Consider the following 25,804-nt stretch of genomic DNA (forward strand, 5'->3'; position numbering starts at 1 on the left):
GGCCAATTTAGCCATGTCTGGAGCAGCCAAAGCAGCTGGGATGCTGGTGCTGAAAGCAGCTTCCTGAGGTGGCCCTGGGCAGTGAGCTCATGAAGGGAGCCTCAGGCCTGTTCCCCAAGACTGTTCTGTCTCCCTAGGCCTTTGACCCTGAAATGGAAGGGTTGGCCCCAGAGGTTTCTGCAATGCCTTCAGGGCCTTTTCTTCCTTCTCTTGATAATCCCGTTCTTTTGTGTTAATCTTCTTGGTACCACTGAATTTTTTTTCTGAAAATGCTCTCTGCTTCTCTACCACATGGCCAGGCTAAAAATTTTCCAAATCTTTACACTCTGCTTTCCTTTTCAATTCTGGCTTTACATCGTGCCTTTGCTACCATAACTCAGCATAGACTGTTGAGCAGCTTCCTTAATGCTTTGCTGCTTAGAAATTTCTTCTGCCAAATACTCTGGTTCACAACTCCCAAATTCCAACTTCCACAAATCCTAGGGCATAAAAACAATACAGCCAAATTCCTTGCCAATTCACAGCAAGGGTGATCTTTGCCCCAGTTTCCAATAAAATCCTTCTTATTTCTATCTGAGACCTCCTTAGGATGGTCTTTACAGACCATATTTCTGTCAGCATCCTGTTCACCACCACATAACCAGTCTCTAACACATTCCAAACTTTCCCTTGTCTTTTTGTCTTCTTCTGAGTCCTCCAAACTCCTCCAGCCTTTGCCTAACACCCAGTTCCAATGTCGCTTCCACATTTTCAGGAATTGGTTATAAGCAACAACCTGCTTCTCTGGTACCAATCTTCAGTATTAGTCTATTTCTGTTGCTTATAACAAAATACCTGAAACTGGGTGAAAAAAGCCATGTATATACAGGGTTAAAGTCCATGTGGCAGGCAGAGCATGGAGAAGGGGACCGGAGCCCCCCTCCCACAACCAGGCACACCTTGCCAGTGCCTTGGGGCCTGCCCAGGGACCCAGGGCAGGGAGAAGGGGACCAGACCCCCCTCCCACAACCAGGCACACCATGCCAGTGCCTTGGGAACCACTCAGGGACCCAGGGCATGGAGCCAGGGATCGGACACTTTCCACAACCAGGCACACCGCCAGCACCAAGGAGCGGGCAAAAAACATCTCCTCCATGTGGGTGGCCCACCACAGCCACCACAATAACCATGGCCGCTGCGAAGGTGGCTAGATGCCACAACCACCACGGAGATGGTCCACCAGCCACTGGAGTGCATTGACACAAGGAGAGTCACCAGCAGAGATAAAGAAAGGAGGAGGATGTCTCTCTCCACAGAGCCCATTTCAAAGTGACGGAAGAAGCATCTGCTCTATGATAGTATTGTGGAACCTCATCACACCTCTCAGCATTGGACAGATCATTTGGGCAGCAAATCAAGAGAGTAACCATTATTCTTTCAGAAGGAAAGAAGAAATCTAGGGTGATTAGAGCGGGGAGTGGGGAGGGAAAGGGGGATGGGGAGGGATTGGACAAAGGGCATAAAGAATAATTATGATTTGTAGCAGTATGTATGCTAGTAATATTGATTTGATCAACATATCTCAATGTTGAACCCCAACAATATGTATAATCAATTTTGATTCAATAAAAATTAAAAAAAACAAAGTCCATGAGGCAGGCAAAGAATGTGCAGAGAGCTATAAAGAGCTTATACAGGGCCAGAAGACATTTGCATTTCCACCAGCCAGAGTGGAAAGTCCTTATTGAACACTTGGGGCCTTTAATAGCAACCCCAGAAGGGTCACACCTTAGTCATAGGGCTAAACTAGTCCAGAGTAAATGCTACTCTAAATCCATCATAACAAAGCTTGAAAAAAAAGCCTAAAAAGATCAAAGCAATCCATAAATAAACTGCCTACCAAAACAGAGTCAAATACTCTCTGAACGGAAACGAAACTTAGCATTCAGCAATATAAAAATCACAATGCACAGGACGGAATGAAAATTACTAGACATTTGAAGAAGGAAGAAAATGTGATTAATAATCAGGAAGGTGAGAGTGGGGCATCAGTCAATAGAAACAGACCCAGAACTGATAGAAATGGTGAAACAAGGAGAAAAATAAAAAGGACATTGAGAAAGCTATATAAACAAGCACAATATGCTCATGAATTTAAAGAAAAATATGAGCATAATGAGAAATGAAACACATTAAAAAGAACCACGTGAAACTTCTAAAATGAAAAACAATATCTACAATGAAAATTTCCACTAAAAAAACTACTGTAACTAGTAAGCAAATTTGGCAAGATCACAAAAACTCACATATATTGCTAATGGGAATGCAAAAGGGTACAATTACTTTCAAAGCAGTTTGGCAATTTCTTATAAAGTTAAATAAACACCACATGACAAGTAATTGCACTTTTAGGTAACACGAACAATGAAAACAAATGTCCAAAGACTTATAATGAATACTATCCAACGTATATTCACTTGGACTTTACACATTAAAGTCAAAAGCTGCCAACAACACAAATGTCCACCAACAGATAAAAGATTAAAAGTAATTTGTGGTGTATCCACTCAATGCAATATTACACAGCAGTAAAAAGAAATGAACTCCCAATATATGCAATAACATGGATGAATCTCAAAAACCTTATGCTCAGTAAAGTAAACCACCTGTAATAGAGTATACTGTATGATTCCACTTACATAAAACTTTTAAAGGACGAATCTAATCTACAATGACAGAAAGCAGATCAGTGATTGCCTAGGACCACACAGGTGGATACTGACTACAAAGGGGCACACAATCTGTATCCTGAGTGTGGTGGTAGTTAAATAGGTGTATACATACATCAAAAACCACTGAACTGTATGTTTAAAAAGGGTGTATTTTATTGTCTATAATACCTCGGTAAGGTTGATTTTAAAAAATTAAATCAACTTCTTTTTTTTTTTTTTTTTTTGTCGTTTTTCGGTGACCGGAGTGCACCGGTCAGTCCTATATAGGATCCGAACCCGCCGCAGGAGCGTTGCCGCGCTGCCAGCGCAGCACTCTACCAAGTGCGCCACGGGCTCGGCCCAAAAATTAAATCAACTTCTAATAACTAAAAAGTATGTGAGTATGAAGAGACTGTATGGAAAGATACACAGGAAATGTTAAAAATGCTTGCTTGCTTCTGGACAATGGGAACAGGATTAGCAGATGGGGCAGAGGATGGAAGACTTATTTTTATATAAGCCCTTCTTTTTTTTTTTTTTTTTTTTTTTTTTTTTGTCGTTTTTTCGTGACCGGCACTCAGCCAGTGAGTACACCGGTCAGTCCTATATAGGATCCGAACCCGCGGCGGGAGCGTCGCCGCGCTGCCAGCGCAGCACTCTACCAAGTGCGCCACGGGCTCGGCCCGATATATAAGCCCTTCTTTACTGTTTGAAGTTTTACAGGACTATTTTTTATTTAAAAATGTAAAAATTATTTCATTAAAAATAAAAATTAAATTAATACATACTCATAAACACAGCCAAAACCTGGAAGGGCTATGTTCACCAAAATGTTAACTATGGTTTCCTGTGATTTGTGGGATTATGAGTCATTGTTTTCATCTTTGTATTTTGCAACACTTTCTGAAAATGACTCTTTTATTTATTTTATTTGTTTTGTTTTGTTTTGTTTTGTCTATATACAATGTGGTTGATTATTGTGGCCCATTACCGAAACCTCCCTTCCTCCTCCCTCTCCCCCCTCCCTCTCCCCCCTCCCTCTCCCCCCTCCCTCTCCCCCCTCCCTCCCAACAATGTCCTTTCTGTTCGCTTGTGTATCAACTTCAAGGAATTGCAATTGTTATGTCTTCTCCCCCGCCCCCGAGGTGGTTTTTTTGTGTGTGTGTGTGTGTGTGAATTTATTTTTAGCTCCCACCAATAAGTGAGAACATGTGATATTTCTCTTTCTGTGCCTGACTTGTTTCACTTAATATAATTCTCTCTAGGTCCATCCATGTCATTGCAAATGGCAGTATTTCATTCGTTTTTATAGCAGAGTAGTATTCCATTGTGTAGATGTACCACATCTTCCGTATCCACTCATCTGATGATGGACATTTGGGCTGGTTCCAACTCTTGGCTATTGTAAAGAGTGCTGCGATGAACATTGGGGAACAGGTATACCTTTGACTTGATGATTTCCATTCTTCTGGGTATATTCCCAGCAGTGGGATAGCTGGGTCATATGGCAGATCTATCTGCAATTGTTTGAGGAACCTCCACACCATTTTCCATAGAGGCTGCACCATTTTGCAGTCCCACCAACAATGTGTGAGAGTTCCTTTTTCTCCGCAATCTCGCCAGCATTTATCATTCAGAGTGAAAATGACTCTTATTTTTATCATTAGAAAAAGATGAAGCTATTTTCACATTGGGGAAAGTGATACCATTATACATAGAAAGAGAGACAGAATGTGAAGATGCTGGAACCTGGATGCTTCTGAAAACTACCAGGGAACACTCTCCTTAAAAACACAGCTCTGCACAGGTTACTTTGTTGCTAGCTATGGAATTCCTTTAATCCCTTAAAAACAAACACAGGTTTCATTTCTACTCAGCCAATCACGTGACCTTTTTTTTCTACCATAAAAAGAGCACGAATCCTTGAGCAGGCAAATATCTTAGAAACTTTTTCTTAATGTGTAAAAGGAGAATCCAGAAAGGTGAAACAACTCGCCCAATGTCACGAGCTGATGGCACCCCAGAGCTCAAGCCTCCTTACTCCCTGTCCAATGAGCCCTTCTCCTGCCACATCCCCCCCACAGCCTGCAGTGAAGTGAGGTGGCACAAATTTTGAAGTTATGGATTATAACCATTAGCCCAAAAAAAAAAAGAAAGAAAGAAATCCTATTTAAACAAAGAAAAGATATAAGTATAAATTCTTCAAGAGCACTTCACTGGTAGAAGTGAATGCTCGCTCATCTGCATCATCGCAGACAACTTTTCAAGTCAGTACACTCAAATTCCCCTCACACTTTCAGCAAGCATAGAGTCCCCACAGAATGGGGCACCTCAATTACACAGCAAGCCCTGGTGGGTAGGTAGCTTGCCTCCATTTCTTCTCATCACTGTTGAGCCTCTTTACTAACACAACATCCCTTACCAGCAACACGGTACTATGGGATTTGGATCTGGTACTTCCAGATCTTGGTTCTGGAACCTACTCTGCTACCAACCAGTTTTTCCATTTGCATAATAGCTATAACATCTGCCCTGTCCACCTCAGTAAGCTGTTATAAAATCTTAACAAAATAAAGAACTGAAAAGGTTCAGAAAATCTGCTAGGTGCTTTTCAAACATTCAGTATTATAATTGTGTTCTTAAGATTTCTGATACAGAGATTTGATGCAAATGTTTTTCTGGCGCAAGAGAAATTTATAAGATGGTAAAGGGGAACAAAGGCTTCCTGATCTACACTGACTCACAGGAGCTAACAGGAATGTTTTACATGTGGGGACGGCTACACTGACCCTCCACTCATCTACCTCCTGGAAATCTAAAAAATGCTATTTTTGGTAAAACAATATCATCCTATCACCTCAACAGTGCCACTGACCCCAGGGCCTCATTTTAACAGTAACTACCAGCCTGTCTTCTCAGCTCTGGAGATGCCAGATTTGACCTCAGAGATCTGAAAGGATTATATTCCAGCAAAATCACCACTAGAAATTTTCATTTGCCACTTAAAAATGGAGCCCTGAAAGGAACCTTACAGCTCATCTGCCCATGGTTCCTAAATCTGGCCTGTCAACAGAATCACCTAGGGGGGCTTCTAAAAAACACAGATCTTGGGCCGGCCCGTGGCTCACTCGGGAGAGTGTGGTGCTGATAACACCAAGGCCACGGGTTCGGATCCCATATAGGGATGGCCGGTTGCTCACGATAACACCAAGTCAAGGGTTAAGATCCCCTTACCGGTCATCTTTAGAAAAAAAAATAATAATAAAAAACACAGATCTTGAGCCTTACCCAAACTTTAAATCTCCAGGATAAGACCAAAGAATTCATAATTTTTAAAGCTCCTCCAAAAGTTTGATGATCAGCCAGATTTGGAAAATCTCTCATTTCTCCTTTGTGATGACAGCGATTAGGTGGGGCCAGGTGGGACTAGGACCCAGCCCCCAACTGCCGATTCTCTCCTTCTCAACCTGCTGCCTCTCCTGAAATCTTATGATGTCAGCTCTGAGTCCAGAGTACTTTCTTTTCATAAAATGCAATGTTGGAGTCCTACTTGAAAATCCAGGAGTAGTCCTGTGTCCATTTTACTCAACCAAAAGAGTAGTATCTAACTTAAGCCCAGTTGTTTACCAGCAGGTGCTTTGAGACCTCATACTGCACTAGATCACTCCACTCTGGTGTCCTGTCACTGTCCAGCTCCTAGAACTTATGAGCTAATCATCCCTGTCCTATTTAGAAATAATCGTCTTTCAGGTACCAACTTACGTATGGCAGTAATGCCAATTATACAAACAGTGAATGCTAAAAAACTAGTGGTATTGGTCTTTTCATGATTTTTAGAAGTAGCAGATTTTTTCCTAATTTAGCTTCTCTTGGGATACCTTTGAAATGGGTGGGAATTTTCTGAAAGCATGCCAGCTCATCACAGGGTGAGTCAGTCTGACGCCAGCTTGGGTCTAACACTTGAGTGGGGTCATACAATCATAGTTTTGTGCTACCCACACTTATAAGTACTTTACTAGTCTAATGGAGAACAATATGTTTACAGAAGAAACCACCAATGTCATGGAAACAGGGTGCAGCATACTTTGAAAGTGTGACTCACATACTATGAAATTATCCTTCACCAAACAGATTTTGTGATATTTTACCAGAAACCTCTTTTTTTTTTTTTGTCAGAGGTAGGTTATTATAAAGTCCATGAACTGGCCAAAGTGGCCACGGGCATGGTGGGGGCAGAGGTGGGGGGAGGGCACGTGTGTAGACAGATATGTATGGCCAGCTAACTAAGTCACAGTTTTATAGGACTGTTAGAAATCAAGTGAAATCCTTACATTGGATTCTACTGGAGGAAAATGGGCAAAACCAAAATCTAAGAAAGGATTTTGGAAGGAAGCCCAAAATGTAGCATGTTATGCCAACAGCAACAAAGGTTCCTAGATAAACTATGTTAGAGCTGGAAGGAATCTCAGAGTAATTGTGTTCCAATCCAACCTGCTATTTTAAAGGTAAAGACACAGAGGACCAGAGAGAAAGTGACATGTCCAAGTTCACACAGCTACTGAGGAGCACAGTTGAGACTTGCCTTCAGGAACCTGATGCCCTGGTCACTGTACTTCCTATTAGACTGGATTCAGCTGAGCTGGATTAACGATATGGAGTGGATCATGAGGCAATCCAAATGCACCAATCCATTCCAATCACCATAAAACCTCAACTTTTACTCGTTCTTTTGCCCAGGTTATTGGGGTCTATCACTGGTCCTTTGATATTTCAGATTTTGCATTTGTTAAATTATGGCTGGAAGGAAGGCAATTTTTAAACTTACACCTTTACATTCAATTTCAGTATTTATTGAATGTTTCCTCTGAGGCAAGCATTGTGCTGGGTCAGGGGAAGCACAGATGAATTAGACATTTCATTATGTATCATACATGGTTCAATAGTGCAGGCGGCCCCTATCATGTTAGTATGATAGGCGGTAAGGAGCATTTCAGCAATAACGATAAAGAAATGTGATTATTTCAGTCTGGTTCCTGGTGAGAACCAATCCACATCACAAAAGTCCAACCAACAGTTTCAGCCCCCCTCAGACTGAGAAAGACAAGAACGGCAGAACAGCCAGGATATCAGCACCAACACAAGGCATGAACTCTGAGGATTTCAACAGCAGGAAATTTCTACTCAGAGCCCTTGGGGAGAGCAGGGGTAGGTCTGGGGACAGAAGAGAAGCTTGATGTCATCTGTATCTGGCCAAAATCCACTGGAGACATGAGCCCCAGAAAAGCATATTTGATTTATTCAAACATTTCAACTTTGGGACAATTTAAAGAGTGACAGATGGCTGTGCCAGATGAGAATCCAAGGTGGTTCCACCTTATTCCTACCTCCCAGTGACCAGCAAGTTTGGGTGGAATCTCCAATCCCAGCTTCTCCAGCTCTTGCTCCCTGTACTTCTCATACTGCCGGTACCCTGCATACCCGCCACCCGTTGCCAACAGAATGGGCAAGGGGCGCAGCCGGAACAAGGTTCGGGCAGGAGCAGTGTGGATTTTTCTGGTATCTGTAACAAAAAACAGTAAAATTTTGAGTCAAGGGACAGGAATAAGAAGAGTGATGCAAACAAAGCACCAACAGGAGGGCCAGGAAAAGTCAGTGCAGTTCAGAAACCATCAGTAAAGGTGACTGGACCCTCAAGTATCTGACAGATGCATCCTTCAGTCACTACTGAGACCCTTCTGTCTCCAAATCCTAATAAGTAAAGGACAGGCATCTTTCCTTTGGAACTACAATCCACCTCTACTGTCACATAATTTAAGATAAAGGGCTGGCTGGTTAGTTCAGTTGGTTAGAGTATGGTGCTGTTAACACCAAGGTCCAGGGTTCGATCCCTGTACCAGCCAGCTGTCAAAAAACAAACAAAAACATAATTTAAGATGAAAACAACAAATAGTAAGGAGGTAAAAGAAACTAATCAAGTTTCCCAAGTGGCCACTGACAGGTCTAAGATTTAGAGTGAGGTACCATTTCTCACTCAGGAATCTTTGATATTACTTTTACCATCTGGGCCCAATTCTGATCAGGCACTGGTATTCTCAAATGCAAAATCTCATAAGCTCTTACAACTCAACAATAAAAAGATAAATAACCCAATTTTAAAATGTACAAAAAATTTGAATAGACATTTCTCCAATGAAGAAATACAAATCACCAATAAGCACATGAAAAGACAGATTTCAACATTTAGTATTGGTAAAATTGTTACTCCCCAAAATTTATATATTGTAGTCCTAACCCCTAGTACCTCAGAATGTGACCTTGCTTGGAGATAGGGTCTTTACAGAGGTTATCAAGTTAAAATGAGGTTGTCAAGGAGGGTCTGAATCCAATATGACTGGTATCCTTATAAAAAGGGAAAATTTGGAAACAGACAAGCACATACATAGAATACCATGTGAAGATGAAGGCAGAGATCAGAGTGATGCTTCTATAAGCAAAGAATGCCAAAGATAGCTGGCAAACCACTAGAAGCTAGGCAAGAGGCATGGAACAGATTATCCCTCATATCCTTCAGAAGGAAGCAAGCTTGCTGACACCTTGATCTCAGACTTCTAACCTCTAGAACTGTGAGTCAATCAATTTCTGCTGTGTAGGCCAGCCAGTTTGTAATACTCTGTTACAGCAACCCTAGTAAACCAATACAACATCATAAGTAATCAGGGAAATGCAAATCAAACCATGAGATACCACTTCACAGCTGGCCGGTTGCTCAGTTGGTTAGAGCATGGCCTTATAACACCAAGGTCATGGCTTCAGATCACTGTACCGGCCAGCTGCCCTCGCCAAAAAAAGGTGAGATACTACTTCACACCCACTAAAACGGCTAGAATATAAACAGACAGACACAATTGGCCTGCCATATCCACAGGTTCCACATCTGCAGATTCAACCAATCATAGATCGAAAATATTCGGAGTGAGGGGGCTGATAACAAACAATAAGAAATACAGTAATAAAAAATATGTATAACATCTATACAGCATTTACACTTAGGTATTATAAGTAATCTAGAGATGACTTAAAGTATAAGGGAGGATATGCACAGGTTATATGCAAATACTATGCCATTTTATATCAGGGACTTGATCACCTGTAGATTCTGGTATCCACAGTGGTCCTGGAACCGATCTCCCTCAGATACCAAGGAACGACTGTAATAAATGTTGGAAAGGATATGGAGAAATTGGAACCCTCATACACTGCTAATGGGAATGTAAAATGGGACAGTTACATTGAAAACAGTTTGGCAGTTCCTCAAAATGTTAAACATAAAGTTACCATTTGACCCAGCAATTCCACTGTTAAATATATACCTAAGAGAACTGAAAACATAGGTGCACACAAAAACTTATACCAGAATGTATTCATAATAGGCAAAAAGTGGAAACAACCCAAATGTCCATCAACTGACAGATTAAAATGTGGTATAACCATAAAATGGAATATTATTTCATAATAAAAAGAAATGAAGTACTGGCACATGCTACAGCATGAACCTTGAAAACATGTGAAAGAAGCCAGCCACAAAAGGCTGCATATTGTATGATTCTGTTCGCATGAAATGTCCAGAACAGGCAGATCTATAGAGACATAAAGTAGATAAATGATTGCCAGGGGCTGGGGGCTGGAAGAAACGAGGCATGACAGCTTAATAGGTAAAAGTGTTTTTACTGGTGTGGGGGGTGGGCAAGGAGAGAACAAAAACATTCTAAAATAAGATAATCGTGATAATCTGCACAACTCTGAAAACACTAAAAACCACTGATTTGTATACTTAAAGGGTGAATTTTATGGTATGTGAATTATATCTCAATAAAGCTGTTATTTTTATTTTAAATCTCATATACATGCAATGGAATATTATTCAGTCTTAAAAAAAGAGAATCTGCCATTTGCAACAACATGGATAAATCCAAACGACATTGTGCTAAATGAAATAAGCCAGACACAGAAAGAAAAATACTGCATGAGCTCACTTGTATGTGGAATCTAAAAAAAAAACTGAATATGTGGAAAAGAGCAAGATGGTGGTTGGGGGTGGGAAGACATAGGTCAAAGGGTACGAAATTGCAGCTACGTAGGATGAATACATTTAGAGATCTAATGCACAACATGAGGATTATGCAAGAAGAGAAAAGGAGAGAGAAAAGAAAACTAAATAAGATGATAGGTACATTAATTTGCTTGACTGTAGTAGTCATTTCACTATATATATGAACATCGACATAAGTATATCAAAACATCAAGTTGTACACCTTAAATATACACAATAAAAAAAAACAAAAACAAAAAAACTGAAGAGCTGAATTACCTGTAGCCTGTGTAAAACCAAAGTGCACATCCTTCATTCTGACTTTGACTTCCAAACAGAAGGAAATCATTTCACTTCCTCCATCACCATGTCTTGGTTGCTGTTGCTGATTTCTTTTTAATTTTAAGGGTATCAAAACTTTTGGGGGCCAATTTAGTACTTGCTGGAATGAAGTTGCAAAATGTTACTCAGTAATTGCCTTAGCTTCTAAATCAAGCCAGAATGTTGTTGGTTTCTTTCTTTCTTTTTTTTAAAGGTGAGTCAAGTGAAGCAGTGGGGTGTGGAGAAGGAACGAAGAAATCTGTAACTGGTTGTGATCAATTAGTGGTGTTTACCACTGCACTGGGACCACCACTCGTTTCTTTTTTTAAAAGAGCAAGTGTAGATATCATTAATCTCTTCCATCGTCTAATCATCCCTAATGAACCCTTTACTAACTTAGCAACTAAATATTTTACCTCTGACAAAGAAAAATCTATCAGAAAGCAAGAAACATTTCTTTTCTTTCTGAACTATTTCAGACAGAAATAGTAACAGAGAACTGTCATATCCTCCCTGCACTGAGCCATCAGCCTAGACTGATCCATCACACCCTACTGTATGCTTCCTGCTACACTTTCTTCTAGTTATAGGTCTCTTTCTCTTGCTTTTTCCTTTTTTTTTTTTTAAAGCAGCTGGCCAGTACTGGGATCCAAACCCTTGATCTTGGCGTTATCACCAATCTCTAACAAAGTGAGCTAACCAGCCAGCCCTCTCTTGCCATTTCAAAGACTTATTTTACTCCAGCAAAAAGAAGTAGCAAGTAGAGATTGTCCCTCACTCCTGACCACCTCTCCACTGGGCTTATCACTTTAGAAAAGCACACTGGCTGCTTTTCTAGAGATCCATGATTATAGCTTAATTTCTGAGACTCCCCTCCACCCTTCACGTTATTCCTACATGTTCCAGCATGCAATTCCTAATTAAGTAAGTAACAGCCAGATGGGTTCCTATTCACTACCGTGCTGGTAATAAGCTTTGTGTTGTTGTTCTCATCAACCATCTCATTTTATTTCCAAGGTAGTCTTTTTGGGCAGTTAAAAATAGCTTTTGGTATGAAAGAATCAAAAGGATATTCAGATAATAAAGACAATACACATCTTTGCAGGGGTTCAAATAGCTTCCTATAAGATCAAAAAGTTCATAATCCACAGAGTTGGTGAGGGTATAGGGAACCGGCCCACACAATCATTTACTGCTCGTATGAGTGTAAACTGGGACAACCTTCTTTGAAGAACAATTTGACCTAAATACTAATAAAATACATAAACTTTTCAACCCAGCAATTCTACTTCTACGAATTTATCCTGAAGATGCACAAAGATATGTTATTACAGAATTGTCTACAGTAGGAACAAACTAGAAACAACTTAAATGTCCAACACCAAAAGGTAAAGTCATACAACAGACATGCAGCCAGTAAAAGCAATGAGATAATAATAGCTGATGCTTCAGTGATAACTACACGCCAGGCACTCTTAGCACTTTACACGTACTATTTCATTTAATTCTAACAACAACATAACAATTTACAGATGAGCAAACCAAGGCACAGAGAAAGCCAGCACCACCTCCAACTGTTCCTTACCTGTGCAAAAGGCTCTAAGAGGCAGCTTCTGTAAAGATTGCAGGAAATGGCTCAGGGCACTGTTTTCGTAGTGATGGAGGCTATAATCAAACAAAAATGAACAATTAAGTATTTTTCTTAAAAGTAAAAATAAAAGTAGTGGCTCAACTGGCAAACTTTGAATACAGTTCAAATCTATTGAATATAGATTCAATAACATTATTGTGCCAATGTTAATTCTTAGTTTTGACAATTATACTGTGGTTGTGTAAGAAAATGTCCTCACAGGAAAAAGGCTGAAATATTTAAAGGTGAAGGATCATTAAGTCTTCAAGTTGCTCTCAAGTGTTTAAGAAGAAAAAAAAAAAAAAAAAAAAACTTGCACATACAAATATATATGGAGGGACAGAAAATGATAAAGCAAATGTAGTTGACATGTGGGGAATTTGAGTAAAGGGTATTTGGGAATTCTATGAGCCATTTTTATAACTATAAGTCTGAAACTATTTCGCAATAAAAAGAGTTTCCTTAATTAAGCATTAAATCATAATAAGCAGTAAAACCAGCACTCTTACACAAAGCCATGTTTCTGTACCACAAAAGAAAAGATGTAAATAAATTTGTAAATATATAAACCCCTACTCAGTAAAGAATGTAATATTTCACATAGCTGAAATTTTCACATTTTTCTGGGGGAAAAAATAGCACAGGTAAACCATGTTGAGCTATTCTAATCTACTTCAAGTCTGGCTGGCTCAACTGGTTTAAAAATTTTTTAATTATCTTTTATGAGTGCTTTGCCACAAAAGCTACTTTGACGGAGTGAATAGGTTTCAAGTTTCCAAGAAAAAAATACCAATAATTTTCATAACTTTAAGCTCTAAGAAAGTATTATTTCTCATTCATTTTGTTTCTCTTCTTTGTTTCATCTTCACCAGTAGAAATCAGACACATCCCCACTGGCGATAAATGATTTATGCCAGCAAGTAAAGCATGAATTAATTTTTAGTTAACAATTGGACCTCCTCTTAATCAAAGAGCAAACATCCCACTTTCAATTCAGATAACACTTCAGTTTTCCCAAATATTGACCTGAGATCTAAAGTAAAGAAACTATATCCTTGTCAGTAAATGTTTCTTTTTTCCCTTGGAGCCTTTTATGATAGAATAATTCACTCTATTGTAAGTGTCTAAACTGATATTTTTGTAAAAAGTAGAACTGCATTTATGACTTTCATACCGTAATATTTACTTTCATGGATTAGTTATTATGTCTTATACAGATATCCTATAAACATTATCATAGGTACTTTCATTTTTTCACATGAAATTTCCTTGACTTAAAAACACCGTCATGGCATGGTACTAATGTCATGAATCTTATCCTACTATAGGCAAATGAGGTTTGTTTGGTGAAAAAGCATTTTCCCACGATAAACACCACCCCAAAAGACAGATAGATGTACAACATTTAACACAAAGAAGGGTGTGTTTCAATATATGAAAGTTTGCTGAGTATTGAACAATGCTCATCTCTTAGACTGGATCCTCCCTCTACAAAGGCAAAAAGCTTAAAACTCTGCTTTCCAAACAGAATTAGAATAAGAAGTGTAAAAACTGACTAAAGGATAAACTGTTTTGTTCCGTACACTGCTGTACTGTGTATTCTAGAATGAATACTGAACCCCTTAACCAAAAGAATGTTTGCGGACTATTTAGTAGGCTTTGTTTGGCAGGGGGAAGTACAAACAGGAGGTAATCACTCATCCACTATTGCTGGATGCAGCACACTCAGTTTGTTTCTTTTGCGTACCCACCTTCTCCCCCAGGAGCCCTGCCCAAGAATGGAGAGCTCAGGTTTCTTGTATGTGCTGTAGCCCCAGCTCCTGGAACAAATGCCTGGCAAATGCCCCACTGTATCAGCTTGTCCCTTATAACTGGATCATCCCTATCTTCATATAAATGCTGTGATTTCTCCAATCTTACATCTGTCCACCTCATATCCTTCTCTAGTCTCCATCCCACTTTTCTGCTCGCCTTCATCACAAGCTCCTAAAAAGAGCTGTCTGTATTCACTGTCACCACCTCCTCACCTCCCATCTTCTCTTAACCCCACTTGTTCAGGCTTTTGTCCCAATCATATCACTTCTTGTCAACGTAACCAACAACCTCCATGTTGCCAACACCAGGGTACACATCTTGACCTCTCAGCAGCCTGGCACAGTTGATCCCTCTCTCCTTGAAACATTCCCCACTTGGTTTCTGGGACCATGATTGTTCCTCCCATCTCTTTGGTCTTCTCCTTTCTCCTTCTTTTCTTTGTGGATTCTCCTTTGCTCCCTTACTTTTTTTCTTTTTATTTTTTTCTTTTTATTTTTTATTATTTATTTTTTTTAATTTTATTTTGTCGATATACATTGTAGCTGATTATTGCTCCCCATCACCAAAACCTCCCTCCCTTCTCCCTCCCCCCCTCCCCCCCAACAATGTCCTTTCTGTTTGCTTGTTGTATCAACTTCAATGCTCCCTTACTTTAAAATGTTGCCAGGCCCAGGGTTCAGACCTCTTCCCTATTGATGCTGTCTCCCTAAAGATGCTCATCCAGTCCCATGGCTTTAAAGAGCCATACACTGATGATTCCCTAATTGCTCCTCCGGTGACCACCAGATCTATATTTCCAACTTTGAATCATTTCAGACTGAGTTTGTGTGAAACAATTCTGACCCTAACTCACCTTCAACCTGCTCCTCTCCTACAGTTCTCTGGGGCAGAGACTAGCTGGATGTTTACCAAGTCTACTTCCTCTCTGGACACATGCTAAACCATATTTCTCAGCTTCCCTTGCTGCAAGGTGTGGCTGTGAGACTGAGTTCTAACCGATGGAATGTGAGGACCATTCAGACTTCCCAGGCATCCACCTCCAGGTTTTCTCCTTTGAGCCTACTTGATGCAGACAAAACAAACATGCAGACCTTGGGAAGCCATGTGTTAAAGACGGCAGAAGACTGGGTCCTCACATCACTGGGTGGAGAATGGTCCTGCCAATCAGGAGAACCCACTGGGGCTTTTCAAGAGTTAGAAATAAACTTGTACTATGTCAAGCCACCACCAGGAACACTTGGGTTTATCCGTTACAGTAACAATGTTATTGTAATATACCATGTCAGAAAAAGGCATCACCATTCACCCAGCCACTCAGGTCAAAACCTGACTCATTCTGAAGTCCTTTCTTTCTCACCATCCACATCCAATCCACTGGCAAGGCATGAAAACTCTACCTTCAAAATGTTTCCTAATCTGGCTGATTCTCATCACTGCCACTACTCTCACCCTAGCCCAAGCCACTTAGTCTCTCACCTGTACGACTGCAATAGCCAGCTCTCCCTACTTCCACTCTTAGCCCTCTATATATCCTATTTGCCACAAAACAGCCAGAGTGATCTTTTCAAAACAGAAAATAAGACCAGACCCTAGGTCTTGCTGACCTCTCAGACCTGCTGCCTTCCCTCTCCTCCTCACTCATTCCTCTTGCCACTCCTCGTACACACCACACGTGTGCCCCTTTCTGCTCCTTTGCATTTGCCGCTTGCTCTACTGGGAACACAGCTCTCCTATGTGGCTCACTCCCTCGTCATTCAGTTCTGCTCAAATGTTTCCTCTTCAGTTTGGCTTTTCCTGACCACTGCATGCCCAACAGTTGGCCCTCTTGAGCACTCTCTAACCCCTTAATTACCTTGCTTCATTTTTCTTCATAGCACTTCTCACTACCTGGGATGAAGGATTCTATATGTATGCACTTATTTGTTTACGGTCTGCATCCCTCAATGAACACAGGAGTTAGTCTGTTTTCTCACTGGACTTGAATCTCAATAGTGAGATAAAACCCCAGAGAGATGAATGGATAGGTTCAATCAGATGTTTCTTTTACATAGAGAACTCATGTGGACATCCTGCAAACAGGCGATTAAAACCCATAATTAAAGCACTCAAGTCTGCCTGTGTGGCTCACATCGGATCTCTGCCACTTACTAGCTATGTGACTTTAGAAAACTTTAATTCTAGGGCCAGCCCGTGGCTCACTCGGGAGAGTGTGGTGCTGATAACACCAAGGCCACGGGGTCGGATCCTATATAGGGATGGCCAGTTGGCTCACTGGCTGAGCGTGGTGCTGACAACACCAAGCCAAGGGTTGAGATCCCCTTACCGGTCATCTTTTAAAAAAAAAGAAAAACTTTGGGCCGAGCCCGTGGCGCACTTGGTAGAGTGCTGCGCTGGCAGCGCGGCGACGCTCCCGCCGCGGGTTCGGATCCTATATAGGACTGACCGGTGTACTCACTGGCTGAGTGCCGGTCACGAAAAAACGACAAAAAAAAAAAAAAAAAGAAAAAGAAAAACTTTAATTCTAAGCCTCAGTTTCTCCACCTGCAAAAACATGATCCACTTCATTAGGAATAAGACAATCATGTAAAACTCTCGGTCCCATAACATTATTTTGAGATTACCTAATCTAACCAGTTATACACTGTTATTATTATTAAGAGTAATAGAGTTGAACCACACTAACGTAATCTGTTAACAACAGGAGAAACGGGGGGGGCGAGAAAGGGGGGGTGGGGACAGTATGGGAACTGTCTGTACTTTCTGCTCAATTTCTCTGTAAACCTAAAACTGCTATAAAAATAAAGTCTATAAAAAAAAGTGACAGAGTTGATATTCAGCTTGCATACACTGGGATGGCCATATCAATCATCTATGATGTGTCTATCTTGACTGCTCTGTCTCCTTAGTGTCATGGTTGTAAAATATTTTTAACATCACCCCTGATGGTAACACTTTAACTTCAGTCCTTATATCTCTCCTGCTTTCTAAAACTGAAAGTTTTCCTGAAACCGAACTGGCAGACCTCTTGAAGGTTTTATCCCACACTTCATCTTATATTACTTAGTAAAATGTTTCTTCTCTCTTCTACTATACTGTAAAGTCTCTTAACACAAGGCCCATTTCAAATATATCTTAATTTTTCATTTCACCACCCTCTCCTCCCCCTCCACACTTCCTATGGTCCTTGACACTATGGTTTGCAGTGGTAGGGATGCCATAAGTATTTTTTTTTGGCAGCTGGCCTGTATGGAGATCAGAATTTTTTTTTTTTTTTTGGCAGCTGGTCAGTACAGGAATCTGAACCCTTGACCATGGTGTTACAATACCACACTCTAACCAACTAAGCTAACCAGCCAGCCCCATAAATATTTCTGAATGGAAGTCTTGTACAAGCAACCACTCCCTAGGTACTACTGTCCATAGTTGTTTGAAACTAGGAATCACCTGGGACATTTGTAAAAACTACAGTTGCCAAGGCCTCAATCTATACCCACTGAATCTGAAATGAGCAGCATGATGGGGGCTTATCTGGTAATCTCTGTTTCTAATAAACATACCAGACCATTCTTTTATCAAACAAGTTTGGGAAACATGACCCTAAATTATCAACCAAGATGTTGCTTTCTCTGTTCTGTCACACATCACCCAGTTTTTGAAAAACTTGCCTGCAATTTGAGGCTTTTATCCACATCTCACAGACACTGCTTTACTTAGAACTCACAGAAATATTAACCTTTTAGTTTTCTGTGAATCAATATTGTTTCTATCTTGATATATAATACCTTTGAAAATTAAGAGTTCTTATTGTATACAAATCCTTGTACCTCCCACCCACTGTACCTAAATCCAGTCTTATCTACCTACACTGGTACTAAAGTATGGCTTCTTTTCTCTCCCCCGCCTTTAAAAAAAAAAAAAAAAATGACTGGTAAGGGGATTTTAACCCTTGACTTGGCGTTATCAGCACCACACTCTCCCAAGTGAGCCATAGGCCGGCGCATTCTTTCCCTGTTTAATGGTGGTAAGGTACATCCTCCTCACTATCATTTAAAAAAAAGTATTTTGAGTGTCATTTTAGTCTTTCCAATTCATGACACATGTCATATAAATTCATGGCTGACTCATAAACAGCACACCTCGTAACAACGTTTAAAACACAGAGAACATCCTGTACAAACCCTAATGTTACCACCACATTGCAGAGCTCCATCCTGAGACAGCTACATCATTTCTGAACAATTAATGATGAGAGAGTGAAGGTTTCATAGCAAGGCCGGTGTCCTTTTACTCCCTCAAACTACAATAAGTCGCCTCCTGTCACAGCACAAGCTTTGGTCAACACTGACAAAATGAAACCTGCCGGAAACACAAAAGTATGGCGCGTCTCTCAAACCTTAGCTCTTTGAAATGACACTGAGCAGCCGACTCTGAGTCACAGCTACCAACATTTTTATCCATTTTCTGATGCTCCCAAGCTATTTTCTGCATAATAACTGCCCTCACAGTGCCTGAGGGAAAGATCCTTGAGTGAGAGACAGGTACCTCGGTCGGAGTCTCTGCTACCTGGCTGGGTAAACTTGAACAAATCCCTCCCAGGGCCTCAATCTCGTCAACTCAATAAAGAACTGAAAGGCTAGCCGGTCAGCTCAGTTGGTTAGACCATAGTGCTGTTAACACCAAGGTCCAGGGTTCGATCCCTATACTGGCCAGCCGCCAAAAAAAGAGAGCTGGACTTAGAAGACCCTTCAAGTCTCGTCCAACTCTAAGAAATTAAGAGCTGGGAGTCACCAGGGTAATCAAGACCCCAGTCCTGTAACATTACTTTGAGGTTACCTAATCTAACTCTCTCGCTTCAAGGACGAAGAATCCGAAGTGAAAAATCTCCTGACTCCCAGTCCACTGCTCTTCCCACATCACGCCGCCCCTTCCCGGAACACGAACACCTGAGAAAAAGGTGTTAACCCTGCCTCGACTCCAGTGACGGGCAGGCAGCCTAGTCCACCTGTTTTTTGTCCCTTGGCCACTTCCACCTGGTTAGAAGAGGCAAAGCGAGAGCGTATAGGCCAAACCCTAACTAAATCCGGACCACCCTACGCGGCGGCAGTCGCACCTGCTCCACAGCACGAGGTGAAGGTGGCCCTATCTCCACCCAAGCTCTCCTCAGGGCGAGCCTGCGACAGAGAAACAACTCCTGTCTCGATCCCAGATTGGCCCAGGTCGTCCCTCGCCCAGAGGCAGTCGCCTCGTGTGGCTGTACCTGCTCTGCCACGGCGTGACCCCGCGAAGCAACCTCAGACACCGGTGCCCTACGGACATCGCCATCTTGTCTCCTCCTTCTCAGCGGGCCACGCCTCTCTTTCACACGCTAGGCGCACGCGCGTAACGTCACGGGCCCCGCACTCACGGGCCAATGGGGGACGTGGAGCCTGGGGGCGGAGCCAACCAAACTCCGCCCTGTGGCTACTGCCGGTCCCCTGCAGTCTGGCGCCTCCAGAGCCGGTGAGTACAGGTGTGAGCCGGGGAGAGATCAGTCCTTTCCTCTGGCTTTCGTTTCCGCATGTGCGTGGAAAATCTGAGTCACCCATAGTCCGAGAATGTCTTATCAACTGATCTAACTCTCTCATTTTACATATGGGGAAACTGAGGACATCCACGACTCAGCTACCATCATTAAGCGCCAGGTTGTGTTGTGAGCACTTTACACACGTGGTGTCATATCATTCTTACCTCTCACCTCTGTGCTGCCAGGGAGACCAGAAGCAAGCGGTCTTGGATCACCGAGAAATGCAGCTGGTCGTCAAACTAGGTGCCTGGTGTGACGGTGCTTGCTCCTGTAAAGATTCCTGATCTTCAGTTTTAAGAGGAAAACAAGTTTCCAATAGTATCTGCTACTTTTTACTGAGCACTGACTTAGAGACTCACAGCTAGCCCTGAGACATCCACATTTTAAAGATGAGGACCTGAGACTCAGGCTAAGCAACATGCTCAAGGGCACATGCTCAAAGGCTGTAAAGTAGAAAAGCCAGAATTTGAACGCAAGTCTCTGACTCCAAAACCCATGATCTAAACATTCTTCCTTGTAAGCCCTTTGCCTAGAATTTGGCTGAATTTGGGTCCAAAAAATGAAAGAATACGGCCCTGCTTTATTCCTCTGCTAAGCTACTAATCACCGTTGTTTTCACCAAACATTGGAACCTGAAGGAGAAATATACTGCCTGATGCTTGCTGTTATTTCTGTGTAGTTATTTAAGTTCGACTAGGACATAACTAGCCCCTGTGTATCAGTACTTCCTTCCTTTTTATGACTAAATAATATTCCATTGTATGGATATACACTTTTGTTTATCTATTCACCAGTTGATAGACATATAGATCATTTCTACCTTTTGGTGATTATGAATAAAGCTACTGTAAATATTCATGTATAAATTTTTGTGTGTACATGCGTTTTTATTTCTCTTGCGTATATACCTAGGAGTGGTATTGCTGGGTTTTATGGTGATGACTCAGTGTTGAATTGTTTGAGGAATTGCCAGATTGTTTTCCAAAGCGGATGCACAATTTAACATTCCTATCAGCAATGTACATGGATTCCAATTTCACCACATCCTCACCAACATTTGTTATTTTCTGGGATTTTAAAAATAATATCCATCCTAATGGGTGTGAAGTGGTATCTTGTGGTTTTTGATCTGCATTTCTCTGATGACTAATGACGTTGAGCATCTTTTCATGTGTTTATTGGCCATTTGCATATCGTCCTTGGAGAAATGTCTATTTAAATCCTTTGACCATTTTTTTAATTGGGTTATTTGTCTTTTTTTGTTGACTTCTTGATATAGTCTAGATACAATTTCCTTATCAGATGTATGATTTGCAAATATTTCCTTCCCATTCTGTGGGTTGTCTTTTTACTTTCTTGATGGTGTCATTCAAAGCAGAAAAGTTTTTTAATTTTTTTTTTTTTTTTTCAAAGATGACCGGTAAGGGGATCTTAACCCGTGACTTGGTGTTGTCAGCACCACGCTCAGCCAGTGAGCGAACCGGCCATCCCTATATAGGATCCGAACCCGCAGCCTTGGTGTTATCAGCACCACACTCTCCCGAGTGAGCCACGGGCTGGCCCTAAATTTTTTTAATCTTGAGGTCAAGTTTATCTATTTTTTCTTTCATTGCTTGTGCTCTTGATGTCTAAGATCTAAGAATCATCTGCCAAATCCACGGTCTTGAAGATTTACACCTACATTTTCGTCTAAGTTATAGTTTTAGCTCTTACATTTAGGTCTTTGATCCATTTTAAGTTTTGTATATAATGTGAGGTAAAGATTCAACTTCGTTCTTTTGCCTGTGACTATCCAGTTGTCCATTGATTGATCTTTTTTTTTCTTTCCTTTTTTTCTTTTTTTTTTATGGCGTCTCACCGGTATGGGGGTCCGTCATTAATTGATTTTTATTTGTTAAATCAACCTTGCATTGCTAGTCATAGTGTAATATCCTTATTATATATGACTGGATTCAAAATTGTTAATATTTGTTTAGGATTTTTACATCTATTTTTTGAGAGAGATTGAACTATTTTTGACTTTATTTTTGTTATGTCCCTGTCAGGTTTTTGTTATAAATGAGCTGCAAAGTGTATTTCTCTGGAAAGTGTGTCTAAGATTGATGTTACATATTCCTTAAAATTTGGAAGAACTCACAGCAAAGTTATGTGGACATAGAAATTCTACATGTGAAGATTTTTAATTACAGATCAAATAAATTTATTAAATGCATATTTTTTTCAGGTTTTCTATTCTTGTGTCAGTGTTGGTAAACAGTTTTTTTCTAGGAATTTGTCCATCTTATCTAAAATTTCAACTAATTGGCACAAACTTGTTCACAATATTCTCCTATACTCTTTTTAATGTCTGTAGGATCTTTAGTAATGTACTTATATTCTTTCCCAATATTGGTGAATTTGTGAAGTTTTTCTTTTTTCCCCCATTAATCAGTCTTGCTAGAGGTTTATTAATTTTATTTTTTTAAAAGAACACATTTTAACTTTGAATATTTTCTCTATCGTACATTAATTCATTAATGCCTACTTAGATGTATTATTTCTTTCTACTTTCTTTGGGTTTAACATACTGTTCTATTCTTGAGAATATACTTAGATCATTTGTTTTTCAGCCTTCTTTTCTAATATATGCATTTAAGGCTATAAATTTATTTCTAAACACACATTTTGCCATATCTTCTATTTTGAGCTGCTATATTTTCAACATTACTCAGTTTGAAATACTTTTAAGGTATATTGTGATTTCTTCTTTGACCCCCAGGTTAATAGCATATTGCTTATTTTAAAAAGCATTTGGATGGTTTCGAAACCCATACCAGCCAGCCACCAAAAATTTTTTTTTATTTTGAAAAAAGTTTTTAAAAAAGCATTTGGAACTTTTCTAGTTTATTATTTTTTTTATACTGGATATTTAACATAATTCCACTGTGTTCAGAGAATATATTTGGAATTTCAATCTTTTATATTTGTTGAGACTTGCTTTTGTGGCTCAAGTATTGTTAATTTCTTGTACATGCCAATTAGGTAAAATCAATTAATCAGGTTTTCAGATCTTCTATACCCTAATTTTTGTTTACTTGTTCTATCAATTATTGAAAGAGATATGTTCATATCACCAACTATAATCTAGATATTTCTATTTTTCCTTTTAGTTTTGTCAATTTTTACTTTATATATTAGCCCATTTCTGCTGCTTGTAGCAGAACACCTGAAACTCAGTAATTTGTAAAGAAACAAAATTTATCACCTACAGTTTCGGAGGCTGGGAAGTCCAAAGTCCAGGAACACATCTGGTGAGGGCCTTGTTGGTGGGTGTTGATTCTTCACAGAGACGCAGGGTATCACACGGTGAGAATGGCAGGAGTAGAGAGAGCTTACTCCTCACTTGCTCTATTTTTAAAGTCATCAGAACCACACCTGTTATTCCATGAATGGTCAATCCATTCACCAGAGCAGTACTCACAATCTAATCACCTCTTAAAGGCTCCACCTTTCAATTACCATAGTAGGATTTCACACCCTTTTGACACTATCACAGTGGGGATTGAGTTTCTAATACTGGAAATTTGGGGGACACAATTCAATTCATAGAACTTTACAAATTGTAAAATTTGTGCAAATTCTAGATTGTTATATCTTACTTCTGTATTTGCCTTTATTACCATTATAAATGTCACTGATTATCTCTAATAATGCTATGCCTTAAAGTCTAACCGTATCTAATATTAGTATAGCTATACCATACTTTTTCTTTTTGTTTAGTGTTTACATAGTATGTTTTTTTCCATCATTATGTCTTCAAACTCTATGTGTCATATTTAAAGTGTGTCTCTTGAGGGCTGGCCCTTGGCTCACTTGGGAGAGTGTGGTGCTGATAACACCAAGGCCACGGGTTCGGATCCCTATATAGGGATGGCTGGTTAGCTCACTTGGGAGAGCATCGTGCTGACAACACCATGTCAAGGGTTAAGATCCCCTTACCAGTCATCTTTTTAAAAATAAATAAATAAAATAAAATAAAGTGTGTTTCTTGTAAACATGTATTGTTGGATCTTGTTTTTTAATTTAGTCTGACAATATCTTTTAAGTGGACATGATTAGTTACTATTAGACCGTCATTAGTTACCAATACATTTGGATCGAAATCTGCTCCTACATTTGTTTTCTGACCAAATTGTTCTATTTCTTTTCCTCTCTTTTCTCACCTACTCTTGGATAGATCACGTTTTTAAAAAAAGTTATTCCATTCTTAACACCAAGGTCAAGAGTTTTTGGATCCGCTTATTGGCCAGCCACCAAAAAAAAAAAAGAAAGAAAATTCCATTCTTTCCCATTAGTTAGCTCATTAGTTACAATGTCTATACTAACGTTTTAAAGGTTACCCTAGAGATGAAAATATGTATGTTTGCTTTTTCTAAAATTTAGGTAAAATTTACATACACAGAAATGCATAAATCTTAAGTATAATTCATATATGCTTCATATCATTCAACATTATTTTAGCTCAAAATAATGTTGAGATTCAAGTATGTGGTTGCATATATCAGTAGTTCAATCATTTTTATTGAGCTTTTGTGTGTGTGTGTGTGTGGCTGGTTGTTGCAGGGTATTGGACCCTTGACTTTGGAGTTACAAGGCCACACTCTAACCAACTGAACTAAGGGGCCAGCCCAGTCATTTTTATTGCTAGATAGTATTACATTGTATAAACATATCACAGTTTGCTTATCTATTCTGCTATTGACAGGCATTTACATTCTTCCTGATTTGGGGTTATTATGAATAAAACTTCTATAAAGTTACTTGTACAAGTCTTAGGTGAACAGGGGCTTTCGTTTCTCTTGGGAGTGGAAATGCTAGGTTGAAGAGTAGATATTATGTAACTTTATTTTAAAAATTGCCAGTTTTTCAAAGAAGTTGTATCATTCAACATTTCTACCAACAATGTATGAGAGTTCTGGTTGCTCCACATTTCACCAACATTAATTTTAGCCATCCTGATGGATATGATGGGGTATCTCATTATGGTCTCAATTTATATTATCCAGAAGATTAATAATATTAAGCACTGTTTCATGTGTATATTGACCATTCATATATCTTCTCTCATGAAGTGTATGCTCAAGTCTTTTTCATTTTAAAAATTGGAATTTTTATTATTGAGTTGTCAGAGTTGTTTATGTATTTTGTGTTTTTTTAAAGATGACTGGTAAGGGAATCTTAACCCTTGACTTGGTGTTGTCAGCACCATGCTCTCCCAAATAAACTAACCAGCCATCCCTATATAGGGATCCAAACCCATGGCCTTGGTGTTATCAGCACCACACTCTCCCAAGTGAGCCACGGGCCAGCCCCTTGTTTATGTATTTTGGATAGAAGTTCTTTGTCAGGTATATACATGTTGCAAGCATTTCTTCCAGTATGTGGCTAGCCTTTTCCTTTTCTTAATGGGGCCTCTTTATAAAGAGAAGTTTTAGATTTTGATGAAGATCAAGTTATTAATGTTTTTATAGCTAGTTTTTCAGTCCTAAGAAATCTTTGCCTACCCCAAGGTTATAAAGATATTCTTCCGGCTTCTGGTCAAGATGGCGGAATAGACGGTCTCCAGTGTCACTCTCTCCCACAAATCAACCGATTCACAACTATAAAAAAGCAACAACAGCCAAGCTAGGGCAGCTAGAGCTCAGGGGAAGAGGAGG

At 39.9% G+C, this 25,804-nt stretch overlaps 1 protein-coding gene and 1 non-coding gene across 4 annotated transcripts in view; one reads left to right on the forward strand and one right to left on the reverse strand.

The window, feature by feature from the left end:
- Positions 1-19,912, reverse strand: part of PISD (phosphatidylserine decarboxylase) — a 42,623-nt gene extending 22,711 nt beyond the window's left edge. For 2 of the 3 annotated variants that reach the window (XM_063087219.1, XM_063087216.1), the window contains exons 1-3: positions 19,803-19,912; positions 12,686-12,765; positions 8,075-8,250 (exon numbers count right to left, since the gene is read on the reverse strand). In XM_063087219.1, the coding sequence (XP_062943289.1) occupies positions 8,075-8,250; positions 12,686-12,765; positions 19,803-19,867 (321 nt within the window). In that variant the 5' untranslated portion in view covers positions 19,868-19,912. Of the gene's footprint in view, positions 1-8,074; positions 8,251-12,685; positions 12,766-19,802 lie in introns of those variants that run through there. The other variant, XM_063087217.1, reaches the window with a different exon arrangement.
- TRNAN-GUU (transfer RNA asparagine (anticodon GUU)) lies at positions 8,517-8,590 on the forward strand. Its single transcript has one exon. It is a non-coding gene; the product is annotated as a tRNA-Asn (tRNA).
- Positions 19,913-25,804: the final 5,892 nt, after the last annotated feature.

The sequence above is a fragment of the Cynocephalus volans genome, chromosome 2, assembly GCF_027409185.1.
Source record: "Cynocephalus volans isolate mCynVol1 chromosome 2, mCynVol1.pri, whole genome shotgun sequence".
Classification (NCBI taxonomy): Eukaryota; Metazoa; Chordata; class Mammalia; order Dermoptera; family Cynocephalidae; genus Cynocephalus; species Cynocephalus volans.